The sequence below is a fragment of the Pecten maximus genome, chromosome 18 (assembly GCF_902652985.1).
Source record: "Pecten maximus chromosome 18, xPecMax1.1, whole genome shotgun sequence".
Lineage (NCBI taxonomy): Eukaryota > Metazoa > Mollusca > Bivalvia > Pectinida > Pectinidae > Pecten > Pecten maximus.
Window position 1 is genome coordinate 17706154 of NC_047032.1, and position 20485 is coordinate 17726638.

The 20485-nt window shown below is 35.7% G+C and overlaps 3 protein-coding genes across 4 annotated transcripts in view; all 3 read right to left on the reverse strand.

The window, feature by feature from the left end:
* Window positions 1-616: 616 nt before the first annotated feature.
* Window positions 617-3084, reverse strand: LOC117317044. Its single transcript, XM_033871828.1, has 3 exons — window positions 2722-3084; window positions 2113-2274; window positions 617-1647 (listed from the first exon to the last, which is right to left on the reverse strand). Exons 1-3 carry the CDS (start codon window positions 2864-2866, stop codon window positions 1430-1432), a joined length of 525 nt encoding a protein of 174 aa, XP_033727719.1. The 5' UTR covers window positions 2867-3084; the 3' UTR covers window positions 617-1429.
* A 2897-nt stretch (window positions 3085-5981) lies between these two features.
* LOC117317045 lies at window positions 5982-14615 on the reverse strand. 2 transcript variants are annotated; one of them, XM_033871829.1, is made up of 4 exons: window positions 14187-14615; window positions 11833-11995; window positions 9484-9645; window positions 5982-7807 (listed from the first exon to the last, which is right to left on the reverse strand). In XM_033871829.1, the coding sequence occupies exons 2-4, from the start codon at window positions 11975-11977 to the stop codon at window positions 7587-7589; spliced, it is 528 nt and encodes a 175-aa protein (XP_033727720.1). In that variant the 5' UTR covers window positions 11978-11995; window positions 14187-14615; the 3' UTR covers window positions 5982-7586. The 2 variants fall into 2 exon arrangements, with proteins under 2 accessions (XP_033727720.1, XP_033727721.1); XM_033871830.1 differs by lacking the exon at window positions 14187-14615 and having other exon boundaries at window positions 11833-13585.
* Window positions 14616-17640: 3025 nt separating this feature from the next.
* LOC117317046 (serrate RNA effector molecule homolog) overlaps window positions 17641-20485 on the reverse strand; it is a 45425-nt gene continuing 42580 nt past the window's right edge. The window contains exons 21-22 of the mRNA XM_033871831.1: window positions 19899-19934; window positions 17641-18746 (exon numbers count right to left, since the gene is read on the reverse strand). Of these exons, the coding sequence (XP_033727722.1) occupies window positions 18674-18746; window positions 19899-19934 (109 nt within the window). The 3' untranslated portion in view covers window positions 17641-18673. The remainder of the gene's footprint in view (window positions 18747-19898; window positions 19935-20485) is intronic.

The window sequence follows — 20485 nt, forward strand, 5'->3', positions numbered from 1 at the left end:
AGTATAATATTCATATTGTCTATCTTACTATAAGCAATGGGTTGAACAGAAGTTGTTTCTTTAGAAACAGTTAACCAAACGCTGTATTATTATTGTACACACTTAGTATTGCACAAATGACATAAACAGATATTAGCATCTTTCACTGCAACTTGTTTCATCTTTGTTCAACTTCTTTTACGTTTGTGTCCCATGACTGCATAGCTAGCTACCATTCTCTACCTATACACTGTGTTATTTTAAACGTCCCCTATTTAGCATCACTTTAACACAGCTACACGATTCTGTTTTGGGTCATTAATCCATATTCATGTTGCTGCTTCCAGTTTTGATTTTTGTTTTGGTTGTTTGTTTGTTTGTTGTTCTTTTCTTCATTTGTCAATCTAGTGTATGTCAAAGCCCAAAATCGTTAATATTGCGGGGAAACAGGACTCTGAGGAATGCCAAAGTCACCGTTTTAGGTCATAAGGTCCCAGGTGACCTATTCTAATAGCCTTTTGTCCGTCCTTAACAATTTACGTTTTCAACTTCTTCTAGAAAACCCCTGAACATATGAAATTTTGCAGAAACTTTTCATGGCCAAAGGTCAACCAAAATTGTTAATTATATGGTGCCCAACACCAGGGGACTGAGGTGCGATGCAAAAGGGGGTCATATTACCTGAAAAATCAAAAAAAAATCGTCCTCTCCAAAATCAAATAAGGTATAGTCAAATACACCCAACAGATGGAAGGGTCTTAAAGTGTTTTACCACAATTGTAAATTTCATGACCCTTGGGTCACACGTTTGCCCCCAGGGAGAGGGGTAAACTTTGCTATAGTTTATATAGAGCAAATATGTTTTTAAGCATGATTTGTTAAATTCTAATTGGAAATACATGTATAACGTGCTTAGATTTATCAATATCGGATGATATTTTGTTGGTATTCGCATGTTAACCCTGACTGACCTACAATGGGGAGGTGGGTGGTGCCATAAATGGTCAATCATACTGAAACATCTCAGAACTCAGGTGACCTTTAAGGCCTATATGCCTCTAGTCTATATAGTAGCTACGAGTATACTGTCTCATTAGGATGTTAGCAAGTTTCTAGAATTCCGATGGCATATCTGAATCTATCTATATTTCTAAAGATTATTTGTTCAGTCTGACTATTCTACTTATCCCCTTGTTTCAGTACTACTTACTCATAACAAAAAATCTGAAATGTCGTTTTAAGCGTTCCACTTTTTTTAATGGGCTATATTTTCTTGAACTGAAGATATCTACGAGAATTTAAATAGCTTTTATCAATTATTTCATTGCCGCCACACACCCCGTTTCCTAGTATTTATAAACCAAACATAATGCAATATATTTGCTTTATCTTGTTCTTGCATAAATTGAACGTTAATTAAAGGAATTTTTTCATCACACACGTCCGTGGCCTATGTGAAATTGCTTCCGTCGTGTTTTTTGCCCTTCTCAAGATTTGTAACGTTGACTCCGGCCTCTTTGAGGAAGCGCTTGGTTTGTTGGGTCAACAGCCACATGAGCGCGTTGGCTAAGGCGAAAAATCCTGCTACTAGAGCCAGCCAGAAAGAATAGGCGACCTTATCAGGACTCTTTATGCCGTATATCATGGTCCCCAAAAATATCATGGCACCTGTTGAATCAATAAAGCATATTATTTTTACGTCTTTATGAATGTTATATACGACAAATGTATGTGTTGGTATTATTTAAGAGAGTTAAGCGTTTTTCTGCATTATGTTAATTTGAGTGCGACAATTGCAGATTTTTGCATAGTGTATTCAATAATCATAATTTCAGGTGTGATAATTCATTAAGTGCACCAATATGTTAAAGTGCGATGTCACAGCAAAAATAGTGTTGCTCAATTTTCAGCGCTAAAATATATATGCGTTATTAGATTAATTATTGATTTTAAAGATATGTTACAGTCCTTTTCTTAAAATATTATTTGCAAATGATGATATGATTAGAAAAATATTATTTAAAGTGACTCGAAGTATGCTTTGAAATAGAAAAGGGAATCGTTGGAACTTTCCGTAAACGAACCCTTTTACTGAAATTGGCAACGGTTGTACCGACTTAATTAAAAACTCACAGGAAATGAAATGAGTGATGACTTTCATGTGATAACACACACAGTGACAGGAAACGTTGGTCCGTACTGTAGTACACACAAGGATGGTGTCAAACACCGCCATCGCAAATTGCCCAATGGTCGCAATAACGAACAAAGAATATGCCGCTTTCAAAGCACAAGCTGAAAAAGTAAAACATATAACTAGTGCACTATTCGTATTGCAACCACGAAGTACACGTTTATATGCCTTCAAGGAACATGCTGAAAAAATAATAATTGAAAACTTAAAAACTTTTTTTTCTTATGCGTACAATCCATGTAAATATAGAACAAATCCAGAAAATGCCACATTCTCCAGAATGTTCAAGGGACATCGAACACGTCTTTCCAAAAGGAAATGCCTCACTTTTTTGTCATCAACCTGCATCTTTGGGAATCCTGAATGGTAGATATAATTTGCCAATATGTTTTAGTTGACAATGAAACTTTCCCAATATATTCATCAACCCGCATCTCTGAGAGCCCTAAATGGTAAATGTAATTTGCCAAGATGTTTCAGATGACAATGGAACTATGTCTATATGGTAATTGTCGGAAAATGCATGATAAATAATTGCACTAACTTACATGTATCATTGTCTGCCAGGATGTCTTTGTATGCAACTGCAATGGCAACGTCAGCTATGGTGAGGAATAACACAGTTAACGTAGTCAGCGCTAATCCTGTTCCCATTCGACAGTAGAACATGCTTTTATTGGCCGTATCAGACATCTTTGTAAATTATGGCTTCTCCAAGAAAAATATATCTAAAGTTGTGTCAATACTGACTTAATCAGCTGCCAGGAATTTGTTAATGATGAAACAGTCACAGAATTTGTATCCCCTAAAGTCTCGCCATATGGCACGCCCTTTTCCGAAGTAAGATTAGATTAAGAATTTCACTGCTCCAATGATTCTGTTAGAAAAATCTACACTTTATGCATCAATGTTAAACATCATACCAGGATATGCATCTAGGAAATCAGATCGGATCTTGGTAAGGCGTTAATATATTATTAATTGTCGACGTCCTGATACACATTGGATATTACATTACGCAGTGTTTATTGCTAATATGTTTCCTATTGGTTTGTTCATTAATTTTCTGTTTACCTCTCTTTTATATCTAGTAAGAACCTTATGTTTTCGGTGATCTGCGTTTCTACTACATTAAATCTTATTCTTGGTCGTTTGTAGTCTCGTTTCCTATTGGTTTCTGATCCTCTAGTCCATGTTTCAAAAAAAGTTATTTATCCTGGTCGCTTGAAGTCTTGTATCCTATTGGTTTCTCACTTCTTTGAACTCCTCTATTCCATGTTTCAACTAAGTACTTGATCCTGGTCGCATGTAATCTGGTTTCCTCTTGGTTTTTTATCCTCTAGTCCATGTTTCCGATATATCAGTCATTGATTTAGGTCGCTTGTAACCTCGTTTCTTATTGGTTTCTCACCAATTTCAGCTTCTATAGTCCATGTTTCAACTAAGTAATTGATCCTGGTCGCTTGCAACCTTGTTTTCTATTGCTTTCTTATACATTTCAGCTCCTCTAGTCCATGTTTCAACTAAGTAAATAATCCTGGTCGCATGTAGTCTCGTTTCATATTTGTTTCTGATCCTCTAGTCCATGTTTTCGATATATCAGTCATTGATCCTGGTCGCTTGTAACCTCGTTTCTTATTGGTTTCTCACTAATTTCAGCTCATATAGTCCATGATTCAACTAAGTCTTTGATCCTGGGCGTTTATAACCTTGTTTCCTTTTGGTTTCTCACTGATCCTCTAGTCCATGTTTCAACTAAGTAATTAATCCTGGTCACTTGTAATCTCGTTTCCTATTGGTTTCTGATCCTCCAGTCCATGTTTTCGATATATCAGTCATTGATCCTGGTCGCTTGTAACCTTGTTTCCTATTGATTTCTCACTGATCCTCTAGTCCATGTTTCAACTAAGTCATTGATCCTGGTCGCTTGTAGTCTTGTTTCCTCTTTGTTTCTCATTGATTTCAGCTCCTCTAGTCCATGTTTCTGATATATTAGTCATTGATCCCGGTCGCTTGTAACCTTGTTTCCTATTGGTTTCACACTAGTTTTAGCTCTTCTAGTCCATGTTTATACTAAGCAGTTGATCTTGGTCGCTTGTAGTATTGTTTTCTATTGGTTTCTGATCCTCTAGTCCATGTTTCTACTATATTAGACCTCATTCCTGGTCGCTTGTAGCCTTGGATTTTATTGGTTAGTCACTGGTATTTACTAATCCATGCATCTGGTATAGTAGACTTACATGGTTCCTGAAGTAAGTGTTATGGTTGATTTTCGTTCTACCTTCTTAATTCCCAAGTCGTCTACTAGGTATCGAAACGTCAGGCCCTTTACATCCAAGAAAAACAAAACAACTGTATATTGCAGTTTAATTCATGCTAGACTTTACTGTATCTACCTCTCAATTTGCATTGAAAGTTATTAATATCTTGTGTGCCTTTTGTACAAATCGTCGTGTTTCTGCCCTGTGACTTACATGGTTCTGCTCGATGCCGTCCTTGGTTTCTGTCGGTATCTCTTGTTGCAGTTCATGTAGTCCGTATCCCTTCTATATTAAACAACCAGTAGTTCCTGCTCGCGACCATGTTATATATTTCTTTCCTCTAGTTTCTGCTCCTGTGGTCAGTATTCTTTCTGTAATAGACTTGGTCCTTTTTGCTCGTGGTCAAGTTACGTTTTAGGTTTCCCTGGTTTCTGCTATTGTGATCCGCGATTCTGCTTTATTAAGCTTAGTTTCTGTACGCTCGTGCCCAAGTTTCCTATCAGATTCCTCTGGTTTCTGCTCCTGTGGTCAGTGTTCTTTCTATACTTGGTTTCTGTTCGTTTGTGCTAAATGGTTGGTTCATATTGTTACTGATTTCTACTTTATGCCTGTTTTCGACGACAAAGGTTTCCACTTTCGGCTCTTAAAGTTTTCAACATTATTGAGGTTTTTTTTTATCGGAACTAAGAATTTGTAAAAGGTTTCAAGATCAAGATGATACATAACACACAGAAAATGCTATCAAATATATATAGTTATAAGATGTGAGTTGGCGTTAGATTCACGGTTTCGTTTACATGTCGACTTTATCGGTAGTTTTATATCGTATGTTGTGATTACTTTGGGTTGGTTTTTTTTTTATTAACGTCCAACAGTCAGGGTCATTTAAGGACGTGCCAGGTTTTGGAGGTGGAGGAAAGCCGGAGTACCCGGAGAAAAACCACCGGCCTACGGTCAGTACCTGGCAACTGCCCCACGTAGGTTTCGAATTCTTAATCCAGAGGTGGAGGGCTAGTGATAAAGTGTCGGGACATCTTAACCACTCGGCCACTGCGGCCCTCTGTTGTGATAACGCCTTGATCTCCATCTCATACTGTTTAAGTCTTTGGCTATTTTAATGCAGTTGCTTTTTAAAGTTTATTCGGCGCTAAATGACACCAATGAATTTCAATGTTAACTAAGGCAGGCAATCAATCGGAATCATTTTTTTAAAGCCATGGTATTTCCCAAGTAAATAAATTGGTAGTTCACATACCTATCTTATATATAATTTAACCTAGATAAAGTATTATATATCGTTTAAAATGCTATCTACGAAAATAAAATGTATCCAAGTTGTGATTGTATTCTGCCTCCATTATTCTCACCATTCTTCGTCTTTCAGATGTTATCTTGAGAGGAGTATTATGATAAACACTCGCAAATCAAATTGGTCTAATCAACATTATTGTACGGATATGGTCATAACATTACGTCAACAATGACGCCATTCAATAGTTGTTTACTTTTAGAATGCTTACATGTTTATTAAACAAGACTAATTTCAAAATTGTTCAAGTCTTTTAATATGTAACGTAAAAATATTACAAGGTATCGTTAAACAGTGTAATAATGTGACAATTGTCACTAGACGAATGTAATACAGAAAACAATTCTACAATACACTAAAAATGATATGTTTATGTTTGAATATGGTGTTATACAATAATGTGTACTAAACGACACAAGATCTATTAAGACTGAGTGGTCGGGAGACACCGAGGAAACACACATGCCTTTCACCTATTCGGCAGGGGTTCGATTCCACGAACGGACGTGAAAAGTGTGCGGTCACCTGCCTGGCCACGTGAGTTTTCTCCGATTTTTTGTTTCCTCCCACAGTTAGACCCCTTGCTCTGTTCCAGCCGGGCCAACAAGAGTTATTGACATATGTGGATTTAACTTTTTCGCAAATGTTGACAAATAAATAAAGTTTACGCAATATTTATGTCTAGCAAATGCTTGATTCTGAAATTTAATAACATTTAAATTTATGCATATATAGCAACCCTGTCAATCTTCTTTATGTATTGAATAGTTGCTATATTTAATCTTTTCAACATGAATAGAATCTAGAAAAGTCCTCCAACAATATCTATTTACCTTAAATAAGTTGTATAGTCACATTTACGTTTCAGAGATCACTTCAAAATGCGTTTGTCTTATGACAACAGAAATCATAAAAAAAACTCAGCGATTTACATAAATAAATAGGGGATATTTAATGGTTTCCCGTTAAATATAAGATATATTTCACGAGTATGACAGAATATCGATATTTTCACGAGTGCGAAGCACGAGTGAAAAATATCGAAATATTCTGCCATACTCGGGAAATATATGTTATATTCAACGGTAAACCATTCAATTTCTCTTTTTATTGCATTTTTTATACTAAAAAACAAAACTTAAAACATCGAAAAATTAATAGTGTCAAAAAGTGCGGAAATCAGTAACATACTTCATGACGTCATCTGTTTGTGACGTTACTCCACGGCATCTTTACGGCGGCATTTAAAAGGATTGATCAACGCAATTAAAGCGTATTCTGTTGCTAAAGTAGAATCTGTGCTTAAAAAGGTTACGGCAAGTGATTATTTTGTCAAATGCAAGCTAATTATTTCAGAAATACAGCAAAATAACCCATTTATCAATCTTCTCTTCGATTAAAAAAATCAGCAAGTTTTAATGAGGTGAATACAAATGTTCGCTCTGATTGGTCAAAAACGGAAAATTTATATTTTCACTGCTGATCGCTGCAGTTTTATCAATTTGTAGAGTCCGAATGATGATTGGCCAAAAGTTACATATAGGCCTGACAGAATGTTTTCGGTTTCGGTGTAATTTATTATTTGTTATCTTTAAATTAATGAAGAAAATCTCATACTTTTGGGGAGTGGTAACAACGTAAGATATATCACGTTTGGTTTAGTCTAAATGTAGACAATATACAACAACATATTGTAGTTTCAAATCGATCATAATGTACCTTTGTCGTCGATGTTGCGCCTTTAAGTATAACAATGGGTTTATTGTATTTTGTTCATGCACAAAACAATAGATAATGGATGTTATTGTTATCACCACGCACGTCTGTTGCCGATTCCTATGTTTTATGCTTGAAATTCACTTCCGTCGTGCTTTTTACCCTTCTCTAGATTTGTAACGTTTACTCCTGCTTCGTGGAGGAAGCGTTTGGTTTGTTGGGTCAAAAGCCACATAAGGGCATTCATCAGAGCAAAAAACCCCGCTATGAGTGCCATCCAGAAGGAGTACCCAATCTTGTCCGGGTCTTTGATTCCGTATATCATTGTCCCCATAAAGATCATACCACCTGCGGGAAAAAAGAAAAGAAAAAATGCTATTAAAGGAAAACACTAACAAGTCAACGTAAGATTGTTGTAACGATAGCAATACGCCTTTCTTAGATATCGGAAGACATATATTGTATTTACATGCGAAAGTACATAATGTAAAAAAGATTGCTAAATAAATACAAAGGGCGTTTTTTAAAAGATTTGGACTTACATTTTTGTAAGTGAAAAAGGTTTTGCTATTATGTGACTTTTTGCCATACTGTTAAGTTTTGTTCACTTAAGTTCAAATCTAAGTTTTTGCCCTTAAGTATTTACTGTATTTTATTTTAAAACAGCCGCCCATAGATACGGTTTCTGGTTTATTTTGTTAAACGTCCTATCAACAGCCAGGGTCATTTAAGGACGTGCCTGGTTTGGAGGTGGAGGAAAGCCGGAGTACCCGGAGAAAAACCACCGGCCTATGGTCAGTACCTTGCAACTGCCCCACGAAGGTTTCGAACTTGCAACCCAGAGGTGGAGGGCTAGTGATAAAGTGTCGGGACACCTTAACCACTCGGCCACCGTGGCCCCGACCATAGATACGGAGGTAAAAGGAGGAAACCGATTCTGCAGCGGCCCACATTTAATCGCCTTCTACGATCAGCATGAAGTGGGATAGAGCCTCCCCTCCCCCGACCGTACGGGAGGGGGATACACTTAGCTGCCACGTACGACATGCATTGAGATTGTCAGGGATATTCCTTCCCCGCTCCTGAACGTGTAATGGAATTCATAACCGACATGTTCTTTCAAATACTTTTTTTATAATAAACGTTTTATTCAAACATCCGCTTTCTTATATCTCAATAAAATATGCTGTTTGAACACAAGAACACAACCAGCACAAAAACAGGATAAGTATACTGTTGCATCTTTGAGCAAATAGGAACTACTTTGCACTTTGAACATCTTTCAGAAATAAAATCAATTAACAAGGTGAACATTACATGTAACAGAATAAATAATTATCATGCTGATCATAGCGATATATGTGATGACATCAATCAATAATTATTTAAAAAACAAAATAGATTACATTATAAATAATGTCGTTTTTAATGGAATAAGATATTGCAAAAAATTAAGATAAAGAATACAAAAGCAGAATACAGAAAACTCCATTCCATCTCTGCAATTTTGTCCCGGGAATTTCAGCCAGGTGCCTTTAATGTCATTACAAAGATTTACCAGTTGCGCAAACATTGCTCAGAGGTTGTCATTGCAACACAGGTACTTTTTTTTTTTTTTTTTTTTATCTTTTTCCTTTCATTTTTATCTTTTTTTTCTATTATTCGAGTTCCTGATAGAACTCCAAACAATCAAAATCATCCGAGATGCTCGGCCCTAAAACTGCAGCAGCACAGAAGCCTTTGTCTTGCTAAAATAATGATGCAGATATGAGCTAGTGCCCCTCCGACATATAAGAATACTCATATGATCATATTTCACTAAAATAGGTCTAACATAAATGAAGTCAGCAAGCAAAACAGAAGTCTAAAGTCGTATCAATTGCTGTCCATCGCTATAAACATATCACAATGATCATAGAGTCAACATCCAATCACAATCAGGGAAAATCGTCAATTTCCATAAACAAACCCTTATACGGAAATTGACGACAGTTATAGTTTCACCGACTTCATTAAATACTCACAGGAAATGAAATGAGTGATGACTTTCATGTGATAACACACACAGTGACAGGAAACGTTGGTCCGTACTGTAGTACACACAAGGACTGTGTCAAACACCCCCATCACAAATTGTCCAATTGTCGCAATAACAAACAGAGAATATGCGGCTTTCAAAGCACAAGCTGAAAAAGTAAAACATGTAACTAGTGCACTATTCGTATTGCAACCACGAAGTACACGTTTATATGGACAGATCCTTCAAATATTATATATGTATATTTGTTTGTTATTTCTAGAAAAAGATATCTGGTAGCGCCAATAAAAAAAGACATTTTACCAATTCTTAATTACAATAGGTTGTCTAGAGGGCAAGTATCGTTCACCTGGATACTTCAGTGTTTATGGCAAACATGTCAGGTGTATCTCAAATGGTTTTCTCACAACTGGTGGATTGTTCGGACCTTATACCGAATCCCCAGCTACTCAAATACAAGAGGGAGGATTTTGAAGAATTGAAGAATTTCGCATCATTGGACCTTGCCTTTCAGGCCCCTGGTGTACCTACTCTCCATTTAAACAAATATGTTCACCTTTCTCAAAGTATGCTACGCATGGACTTTAATGCTGTACTTCTTAAATAAATCTGAGAAATATCACCATGTCTATAACCATGTCATTTACTGATGCAAATCACCAAATACGGGCACCATACACATCTACAGTCTACAAACGATTCTAACGCGAACATTGAAAACACAAAATAAAGACTTGATGGATGTCAGCCGACACGACACGGAGACTGTAACTATTGTGACGTCATCGAAATGTTGAGTTTGCATCAATGTACAACGATGCTTATATTACATGAAAACATACATGAGATACAGAATGGAGTGCAGCACCCTATTCGTTCAGCTGAAACTTGGATCAAATTTACACTTTCATTCCTATAGGGAGTTAAACCATCCATTTATACAAAATCCCGGTATTCAGGATACTTCAGACCAAATATGGGCCACATCCATTCAATTTGTACGGAATACGTTACTATATATTCAGCGAATTTGCTATATTTCTTCTATTGGGCCCCCGCCTCCCAGACACTGAGGGGACAAGACCCAAAAAACTGGCTCCCCTTTCCATTCACCAAAGGATGCTGCCAAATACTATCAAGATTCACTATGTCGTTCATGACTAGGTGACTTTGACTAATGGACGGACAATAGACGATGGACGATGACCTATGGCATACACATATGGAAGGATTTTACCTTTTATATACTACAATGGAGATGATAACGGGAAACAAAGACTTCATAAAGAAAGGAAATGGAAAGCATTAGTTGAATAACAAGAAATAAGTTTTGTTTTAATTAAAAAAAAAAAAAAAAAAAGATTTAAAAAAAATACACATAATTTTGTCAGTTTAGGTAGCTTCAGATAAACTCCAAAATTCACTAATATTTCAGTATTTTTCCCACACAAAAAAAAAACAAAAACAATTTCCACTTGATACTATGGAAACACCCTGTATATACGTTATAATTGTGTAAGTATTGCACAGCAAACAAACATTAAATTTTACAAAGTCATTAATTCTCAAAATTCATCTAATTACGTCATTTTTATCCCAAAAATCACTCTTTCTGGAAACTAATTTAGTATAGGATTTTTTTCAATATGACAATTAACTAATTTGAAAATCACCTGGAGAAACAATAAAGATTATATATTAATTTCTCTAATTCTAATTGTTTAAGCAAAACATACAACAACAAAATGGAAAGAAAAAAAAAGCTATAGAGTGTGTTGGGATGCCTATATTACAATGCAATAATATTACATAAATTTTGGATAATATTCTGTAAACGAAGGCAGTGTTGATATGTCCACCGCTTTCTCTAACTATATACCAAGTTTGGTTTAAGTTGGATTTATGCTTTTTGAATAACGGGCCTAAACGCAAAACTTTAAAGTAAAATGTTGACGACGACGCCGTCATCGCCGGAAAAGTAGCATTGTAATCAGTCAAGACAAATATCAGGGGATTTTTATGATGACACAGTAAGGACAGTATAATGGAAATAAATAATCTTTATAGCGATAATTTTTTTAAGTGGAAATCAAGTCTATTGTGAATAAAAACAATGGATTTATAATAGTATATCAAAGATTTCTTACGGGAAGGATTACTATTTGCAGATATTTACTTCATAATGTAAATCAAAGGTCTTATAAAAGATGAAGGACAATACAGAATATACAATTACTAGGACAAGGAATTCACACAATGAAAAATCAATAACTGATAGCAAATGGACTCTATCATGCAAAGATATTATTGAAAACCATGCAAATTTATACATTACATGTGTCATTATCATCCAGGATATTCTTGTAGGTCACTGCTATGGCAATATCAGCAACGGTGAGGAATACCAATGTAAGTGCCGTCAGTCCTAAGCCTGTACCCATCCGGCAGTAGAACATACTCTTATTGGCCGTTTCAGACATCTTGGTATTTTAGGAAATCTCCGCAAACAAAAAGCAAATAAAAAATAGAACCGCCTGAAGCGAATATTCACCAAAGTTCCAATAGTTTTAGTTAGAGTCAAATTGAGCTTGTTATTGTCGTTTTTCGTTGTTTACAATATAGAGAAGAAATTAAATTTCTGTAAGTTGTTGACAGCGATATCCGCAGCGATATATCTCTGTAACTGCAACTGTGTATATTAAATACACGTATTGTTATGATCACAGCAAATATTAGCGTTGCTGAACAGTTAGAAACATAGAATTTCCAGCGAATATGGAAAAGCCTGTACCCGTACAAACGACCTCACGGCACTATACAGCGTTAGTAAGGGAACTTATATGGTATGGTTTGCCGGGTTACTAATACAGGAAATGTTAATTTTCCGACGGAAATAATGTCGGAACTTGAAAGTTGAATAAATCCCTTGGGTATCTTATCATTGGTGAGCTGTTTGAAATCATCTGTTTATTTGTATTGCGATACAAGGAGACAGTGACGTCCCTGGGTTGATCTAAGTTCAACAGTTATTTCATTAATAAACGAGATTAAGCTAGAATTATTTTGGCGTCCAGCATCGTAGGATCTCCATAGGTTCCAGGTAAGGTTGTTTCCCTTCTGAATTTTCTATTCTTGATACATTATTATCTTTTCTTTTGACATGCTGCATGCCTTTATTGGAATACCTTGTTTGTTTTTGGACGAATCACAAAATTGTACATGAACAATTTGGACAAACAGGAAGCTACATGTAATATTAGAAAACTATCTACTTACCCGTAGTTCCTTCTGAGAAATAGAGAAATTAAGCTTTCAAAATTCCGAAAGGGCCTCCCCTACATATTAATCATGATCAAATGGAATATTTGATACATACTAATGCACCTTGCATCACATAAATGATATGCCTATAATGGGCATATAATCAATCTAGTGTTATATGCAGATTCATATGTAAGGTATAGCATGTTTGTATTTCTTTTAGCTGATAGAGTTTCCCAACCAAGTCTATTATGAAGTTTATTAATTATTATGGCTTATTTGAATTCAATTGACACTAAAAGGTATTTAAATTGCCGAGTGCAATTTCCCATTACTACATGTATGTCTGCATATCTAATCATTAACCTAATAAATGTTGTGTAAATATTAAGGATTTACGATTAGATTTAAGTTTATATAAGGAAGAATGTTCAATCTACTCTATGCGTTTTCATATATATTAAGAATGTGTTGTTTCCAGGATAATGGTCCCTTATTAATGTCAGTCGTAAGTGTGTCGTCCTGCAGGTAGGGCCTGTCGAATTGTACCTGCTGCATCCATTGCATGATCCTAAGAGGTGACTTAATTTGGGATCTTATCTTTCTCTTCTTTGTAATAACTTTTCCCCTAATGTCTCCCTTGTTACTGCTTTACCCTTTGGCCTTTAGTTTAGCGTTCGTCCCTGTAAGGAAGACTTTTGATTCTGTCCCCCGGCCGAGACACACCGGTCTTTAAAAAGCGGTAGTTGCAACTCCTGCTTAGCACATAGAATGTTGCAACTGGGACGACTGGATTGCCAATTGTCAGTATAATGTAACCGGGTGTGGTGTCCTGTTGGGTGTCTTCGGCAGTATGCTTCAGTGAGGTAGCACTATAAATCGGCAAATGTTCCGGCCTATCACAAGGAGACTTAACACCAACCTCCCAAAACACGCATACGCACTCATCACACGCATGCATGTCGCACGCACGGGAGGCCGTCCTTAAATGACCTTAGCTGTTAATAGGACGTTAAACAAAATAAACCAAATCAAACCTGTTGGGTGTCCTCGGCAGTATGCTTCAGTGAGGTTGTACTATAAAGTCGGCGTAAGTTCCGCGCTATCACAAGGAAATGAGCAAAACATACCACAGCATCCCAAAATACACCCGCATACACATCACGCATGCATCTCGCACACAGGGGAGGCAATTGATAGGACGTTAAACGTAAATGCTTATTTGTTGCTGTGTTAGTGATTTTGCTGTTCTAAAAAGTTATTGAGAATTGGTTGTATGTTAGTTTTTTAAGTGCTAAATTAGTTGCCCTATTCGTAAATATTAGAGATCACCTGAAAAATCAAAACACACAATGGAGTGTCGTCTGTAAAAAGCTCAAAATGTAGCGAATTAAAGTAGTACTTACTATAAGGCCAAGATAGCCTTACCTGTAGTATTACGACTGCAAATACGTCCTTGTTTGTCAATGTCAATTCTGAGTATGAATGACTGTGGTTCATGTGCCTCGTTACAAATCCCTCTCTGTACTATGATTACGATAAAATGAGAACGAGGCTTCCTGTTCAGAGCGAGGCTTCCTGTTCTGACAGGGTATATATAAGGCCGAGAAAAGTCCCATTCAGGAATCATTTCAAGAAACGTGTTGGATATGATAAGATGAACATCACTAGCAGAAGAGACTTAGATTGATTCGTTTTTTTGTATCATAGTCTCGCTCTTTTCGACCTGTACATGCATGGCTTCACGAGCAGCGCGTGATCGTAACAAGACTGCATGTAATATACATGTATACGTATACCGCACAGAAGTCTTGGTTGGCTAACCCGAGTTCACACAGGACGCGTTGTGCTTTTATGTAGCAATTGGTCCTTGAGACAGTTTCTTATCGGAAATAGTGGTTTTCCGATTGGCGTCGAACTGGTGACGTTAGTTAGGTTACATACTACCGAGCGAGAAAAAACGCACGAACATTGAAAAACGATGTATATATGCTATGAGGTCTCATGCGTCAGGCAGAGCGCATGCGTTGCATATAAATTAACTGATCAGAATCATTATATAAATATCAAATAAGGCATAGATTGAGACATTTTCAATTTGCTTCTGAGCAAGTAGCTCATGATGTATCTGTAAACGGATCTTACACCTGAATCGACATGGTACGCATCCTAGTAAACGCTTCAAATATGTACATGCACTATCGAAATATTGCCAGTGATAGGGGAAATAGTAAAGGTTTAAAGACAGATATCTGAGGTCCATTTTACAACAGCTCTAAGATACTGTAGATGGCCTAGTTCCGTTTCACAGTCGATACATCGTCTGATTGTCAAGGGTTACACCTTGTTGATATTTGTTAGAAGGGTCAATAGTTTTTTTCTATAAATACATGTACTAACAAGATGCAGACTTCTGTAAATGAACCTAAAACTTCTTGATAACAATGTTGTAATATGTGTAGATAAATCATCATTAGTGTTCTAAAGAATAATATTCTATTTTAGATATCATTTTGCACATTTTTACCTCATATTATACACCGAGGTAAAATATTCTGGACTATTGCACAGATATCTATGGTATAGTTGTTTTATTACATTATCACTAAAACAAACTTGGAATAACCGAAATCTCGACTATTGACATGAGTGACTTAGACGCGTAGGACTAAATTCCGAAATGTCACGTGGTGTTTAATAGTTCGCACGTGACCAATGTATAATGATAGCTTCATGCAAATTGAAATGTTCAATGAGGAACTGCTCGTCTTTCGCTGATAAACTATCCAATTAAGCTAATCCAGGGAAACGCTAATAGCACAAACACCAATGTGTGCGTTATACTTTCAGTGGCAGCTGCGAAACACGGATATAAATTATGTAGTATATACATGTGTACTGATGCCATGTTACATATAAACAATACTTGCAATCAATGTTGCATTATACAATGTAATTTTATCAGTTTCTTACACTTTTATTTTCTAGTTATCAATGGAAAACGAAAGCTACATAGCAAGTAATGAATCTACTGATCCATACCAATACGATTGTCATCCAGTTCTTACAGTTACGATGGGACCGACCGATTTACAAACCGTGTGTGGTCGAGAGGAGATTTTCGCAAAATTCCTATGCAAATATGACGTTGATATAGAAGATGATGGAAATCTTGATGACAATGAACTCAGTTGCATTTCTTCTACTAACGTTTGTACAAAGAATCATTGGACTCCAAACGATTGTGGAAGTGGTAAGTTCTGGGTAAATGACAACGTAGTAGGAGATGGGAACTGCTTCTTCAGATCTTTAAGCAAAGCTCTTACAGGCGTTGAACAATTCCATCCAGTTTTACGTTTCGTTATAGTAGATCACATGAGGGATCACAAAGACATTTACCAATGTTTAATAGACGGCGATATTGACGCACATATGGAGCATATGCGAAACACAAACGGCAGCGTGTGGACCGTGGACAACAGAAGCGGAGGTCAAGGCCGCAGCGGACCTTCTAGGATGTGACATTTATATTCAACAACAAGTTGGAAATCATATTTGTTGGTGCCTGTTTAAATCTGATGAAACATTTAAACGGTTTGAAAACTACTTTCTCACCATCATCTATCAAAGACACCATTTCGACCTCGGCAGAATGGTGAATCATGAGTGTAACTGTCAACTGACTAGAGATGATGTTATCAACTGGGTAACTGACGTCAATGAAACATCAGTCACAAATAGCATTCACACATCCCAGAGTTACATTATATTGTGGAGGAAACACAACAGAAATATCAAGTGTACATGGAACAACATATTGAAAAACGAGGAGGCATTAGAGTTATATTTGACAATAACATTGCATCTGCCCTCTTCTATGACGTCACTTCCTGTTCTTGACATTCATATTTTTCTCTACAAAGGTAATGTTTACGTAAGTGACCTGGTGAATACGGAGATATGGAGTGTAGCATTATTTACGAGAAATACCATTTCGGTTGAATCCCAAAATGTTGCAATACAGAGACATGTTAATAAAGATATCTGCAAAAGAGTCGGTTCATCAGAAGCGATCGAGGTTTCACCTACTGTTAGATACATGTATTCTGTATTGCTTAATTTGTGGCGTACTATATCGAGAAAACACCAAATCGAACTGCTCAATTCACTGCAGAGAAACGGCAATATTCGTAGCGGTTATACATGTACATTAGTAGTACATTCCGAAGATCTTACAAATAATTGTGAATAAAACTGACGATGCAGATAAATCAAGGTTTTCAGCGCAAATAATCTTTCATACACAAAAACAACTATTCAGAGTTTGCATTGCTGGCAAGTTTTGTAATGAATGCTCGATTAACCGATGATAATATTTAGTATTCTGTTAAGAACTCAGCACGACTCGGATTCAAAACTGAAATAGAAAATATTTTACAAGCGACGAAGATCTTTTGATTTAAAAAGCAGCCATTTTACGCTAATCAAAAAGAAATAGGGCTCAAAGTTTTCAAATTGTCCTGTCTATCGTCAAGTGTTTTGTGTGCCCTTTTTTCAGTGCATTTGTTTGAGTTTGACACCTATCGTTTTATAGGCAGAACGGTTATTTAATGAAAGAACATTTTAAAACAATGTTACTATGTAGATGGAATTTTGTACCGAATTAACGAGAGACAAAACTTTGTTTTTTTTGTTTTTAATAATTCAACATTCTGTCATATTTTTCTTCGGTCTAATTAACACATGGGTGGTATAGTATGTGTTATGCCCTTTTAAGCTGCATCTTTTTTGTTTATTGTCAAAGTGTAAGCAGAAGGAATCCTTACTTCGCTGTCATAATTTGGCAATATTATAGAACAGTAAATTAAATGACACAAAAAACTTTTCAGATTTCCTTTTTATTGCAGAGTAATTTTGCATTTCATACATTGAACAACTATTCATTTTTCGTACAACGGACAATAATTATAAATGCAAAAAATTAAAAATGTTCATTTCAATGTTTCTTTAAAAATCAATGGAAAATGAAAGCGATAATAAAATTTGAGGTTAGATCAGGGAAAACATGATAAAACTCAACTTAATTACAACATACTGTACAATTTATGTGATAGTTTATCATGCATCAAGAACGTTTTTTCACAATGGATTCCATGATCTGTTTCAAAGCATTAACACTATGATAATCATATAACTTCCCACATAGCCGCTTTTCCAACCTACGCAAAATGGCTTCAACACTTAAAATTTCTTTTTTCTTCTTCTTTATCATAGTCAGTAAAAGAGATGATCCTATTGTGTAACAGATCAAACTAATATTTGAACAGAAACAAATTCTGATCAGCCATTGAAGTCATGTAACAATCTTGTACTGTGTTATAATGTTACTATGGTGTAGTAAACTGTGTTGCTTACTGAAAGCATTAACATAATTGCAGAAAATGATGATGATGATGATGATGATGATGATAACTGATGAAAATTCCCTGGATAGTCCGAAAATATCAAGTCATGAAAGCAATTAGCTGTTCCTAAAATACACAAAATATTCACTTAAAACTTAAAACGATTGTTTCAACATTGTATGTCCAAGCCAGTTGACAATATATTAGTTCAGCGGCGTCACAGAGGACGAAAACACTACCAACAACCCGCAAATATTGGTTTTCTTCTGTCCAGACAATACAAATTATGCTCTCTCAACCTTGATTTGATGATAATATCCCGATTTCAAATATTAAATTTGAACTTCCAGCTCAATATAGCATTTCAAAGTGCATCATTGTCAAACTTAGTTCCATAATTTCTCTTCACACAGATGAACAAGTGAACTTCAATAAGAAACACCACCAGCAATCGAGTGTGTTCATCTTCCAAGACCGTCCTATCTCTATATAAGAAACAGCAAAGTTAAGTTAAAAAATGTCGGCATCGTCTGGTGCATCCAGGTCCCTGTACTCTATTATTCCTCTTGGATCAGATCTGCGACTGAAAATGACCAAATAAACACTTTATGCTTCGATGTCACGTTGAGGTCAAAATGAAACATGGGGCGTACATGTGCGAAAATTGCTGGTTGTCACAAGTACAACTGATATTGTCGTGGAAGGGTTTATTTTTCAATCTTTAATTGACATCTGAAAACAGGGGGAGGGGGTGTAAACAGTCTAGATGAAATTATTGAAAACATATGTCCACAAATAACGTAAAATCCCGCATTACGGTTAGTCCTTACGCATACCCATTTTACTTTTTTAAATGTCAAATCCTTTTCTATGAACATGAAGACGATCACAGCCCATATCAATTCAATTTTACGGCGTCATTTGTTGATGAGTATCTAACAAACGGCATTGATATTAATAAATTACCAATATTTCAACTTAATCATGAGAAGAATATACATAGCTGTCGAAGAAACTTTTGTCAATATAACATGCAAAACTGAACATCGGGGGGTGTTTGTAAGTATAAAATAAGAATAATCATCCCCGACACACACACACATATATATTAAAGTAGAAATAATTTTCAGATTCCCAACATTAGAAAAACACATCAAGTTCTGAATTAATTCCCAATATCTTTTGAGAACGACTGGAAGATAACTTATACATTCTTTTCATTTCAACATATTCAAACTGTTGCGTCTTTATTTATACATAAAATATGAAATAGTGCCTTATAAACACAGTATTTCCTTTAGTGTTCTAATAGTCAAACATCACTTGGTTTGTTCAATTTGAATAAATAGCATTTGCCTGGAAGTGTTTTGCTCAAATCTGCTTGCATAGCCTGGATTGTGTTATTGTAGGAAAAAGCTTTCCATGTCTGCATATGACCAAGAACTGTAGGGAAAAATGAGTCTGACAGACGATGATCTTTGCCCATTTTCACCTAACTTTCATTTATGAACAAGTTCTGAAATGTCAACAGAAGCTCTTTTCCATTCTTTTTTTCTCAAATCTGATTATACAGGCTTAGTATTTTTCTCGAATCTGATTGGACAGGCTTAGCATTTTTCTTGAACCGGATTGGACAGGCTTAGCATTTTTTTCGAATCCGATAGGACAGGCTCAGCATTTTTTTCAAATATCACTTGATTGAAAAATAGACTGGGTTTTGTTTTGTTTACTCAACTGTTCATTGTTCCACTTCCCTTTATATGAACTTGATCTGTAAAGAAATATACAATCAGAACATATCTATCAAGATCTTTGCCTATCTCTGATTTCGAAAACATTTTTGTTTTCATTCTTTTCCTCCATCTGCCATCAATGAAGATGATGTTGTATTTAAAGAAGCAAATTGATACATAACAACTTGACCAGATGCTACTTATTTTCAGACACATATATACATGTATGTCTTGTTGAAATATCTCAACACGTTTATTTTTAGATTACATACATATCGATTCAAATCAAATTGGAAATGACTCTTCAAAGTTGATCTCATATAATAATAAAAAAAAAAAATCAGCAACCAATTAATTCTACAGAAAGTGATGAATTAGTTCCAGTGAATTTTGAACATATAAGCTTGCAAGAATGTTTAAAAAATGTCAAGTTTAGTTAGATTGAAGTGAACCGCAAATGTTAGAAACACTTTTAAAAACTCTGTTTCACCATAACAAAATCAAATGTGCATGTGTCCAACATAAAAGAAATATCAATCAACAGGTCCTGGTGTAATTTAAACAGCGTGAAAATATCCGCTGAAAATTT

Coding starts and splice junctions, on each gene's coding strand:
- LOC117317044 (XM_033871828.1), bottom strand. CDS start 2,866: ATGTCTGATACGGCCAATAAAAGCATGTTCTACTGTCGAATGGGAACA. Junction 2,275..2,721: donor CCTGGCAGACAATGATACAT/GTAAGTTAGTGC, acceptor TTACTTTTTCAG/CTTGTGCTTTGAAAGCGGCA. Junction 1,648..2,112: donor CATCACTCATTTCATTTCCT/GTGAGTTTTTAA, acceptor TTGATTCAACAG/GTGCCATGATATTTTTGGGG.
- LOC117317045 (XM_033871829.1), bottom strand. CDS start 11,977: ATGTCTGAAACGGCCAATAAGAGTATGTTCTACTGCCGGATGGGTACA. Junction 9,646..11,832: donor CCTGGATGATAATGACACAT/GTAATGTATAAA, acceptor TTACTTTTTCAG/CTTGTGCTTTGAAAGCCGCA. Junction 7,808..9,483: donor CATCACTCATTTCATTTCCT/GTGAGTATTTAA, acceptor TTTTTCCCGCAG/GTGGTATGATCTTTATGGGG.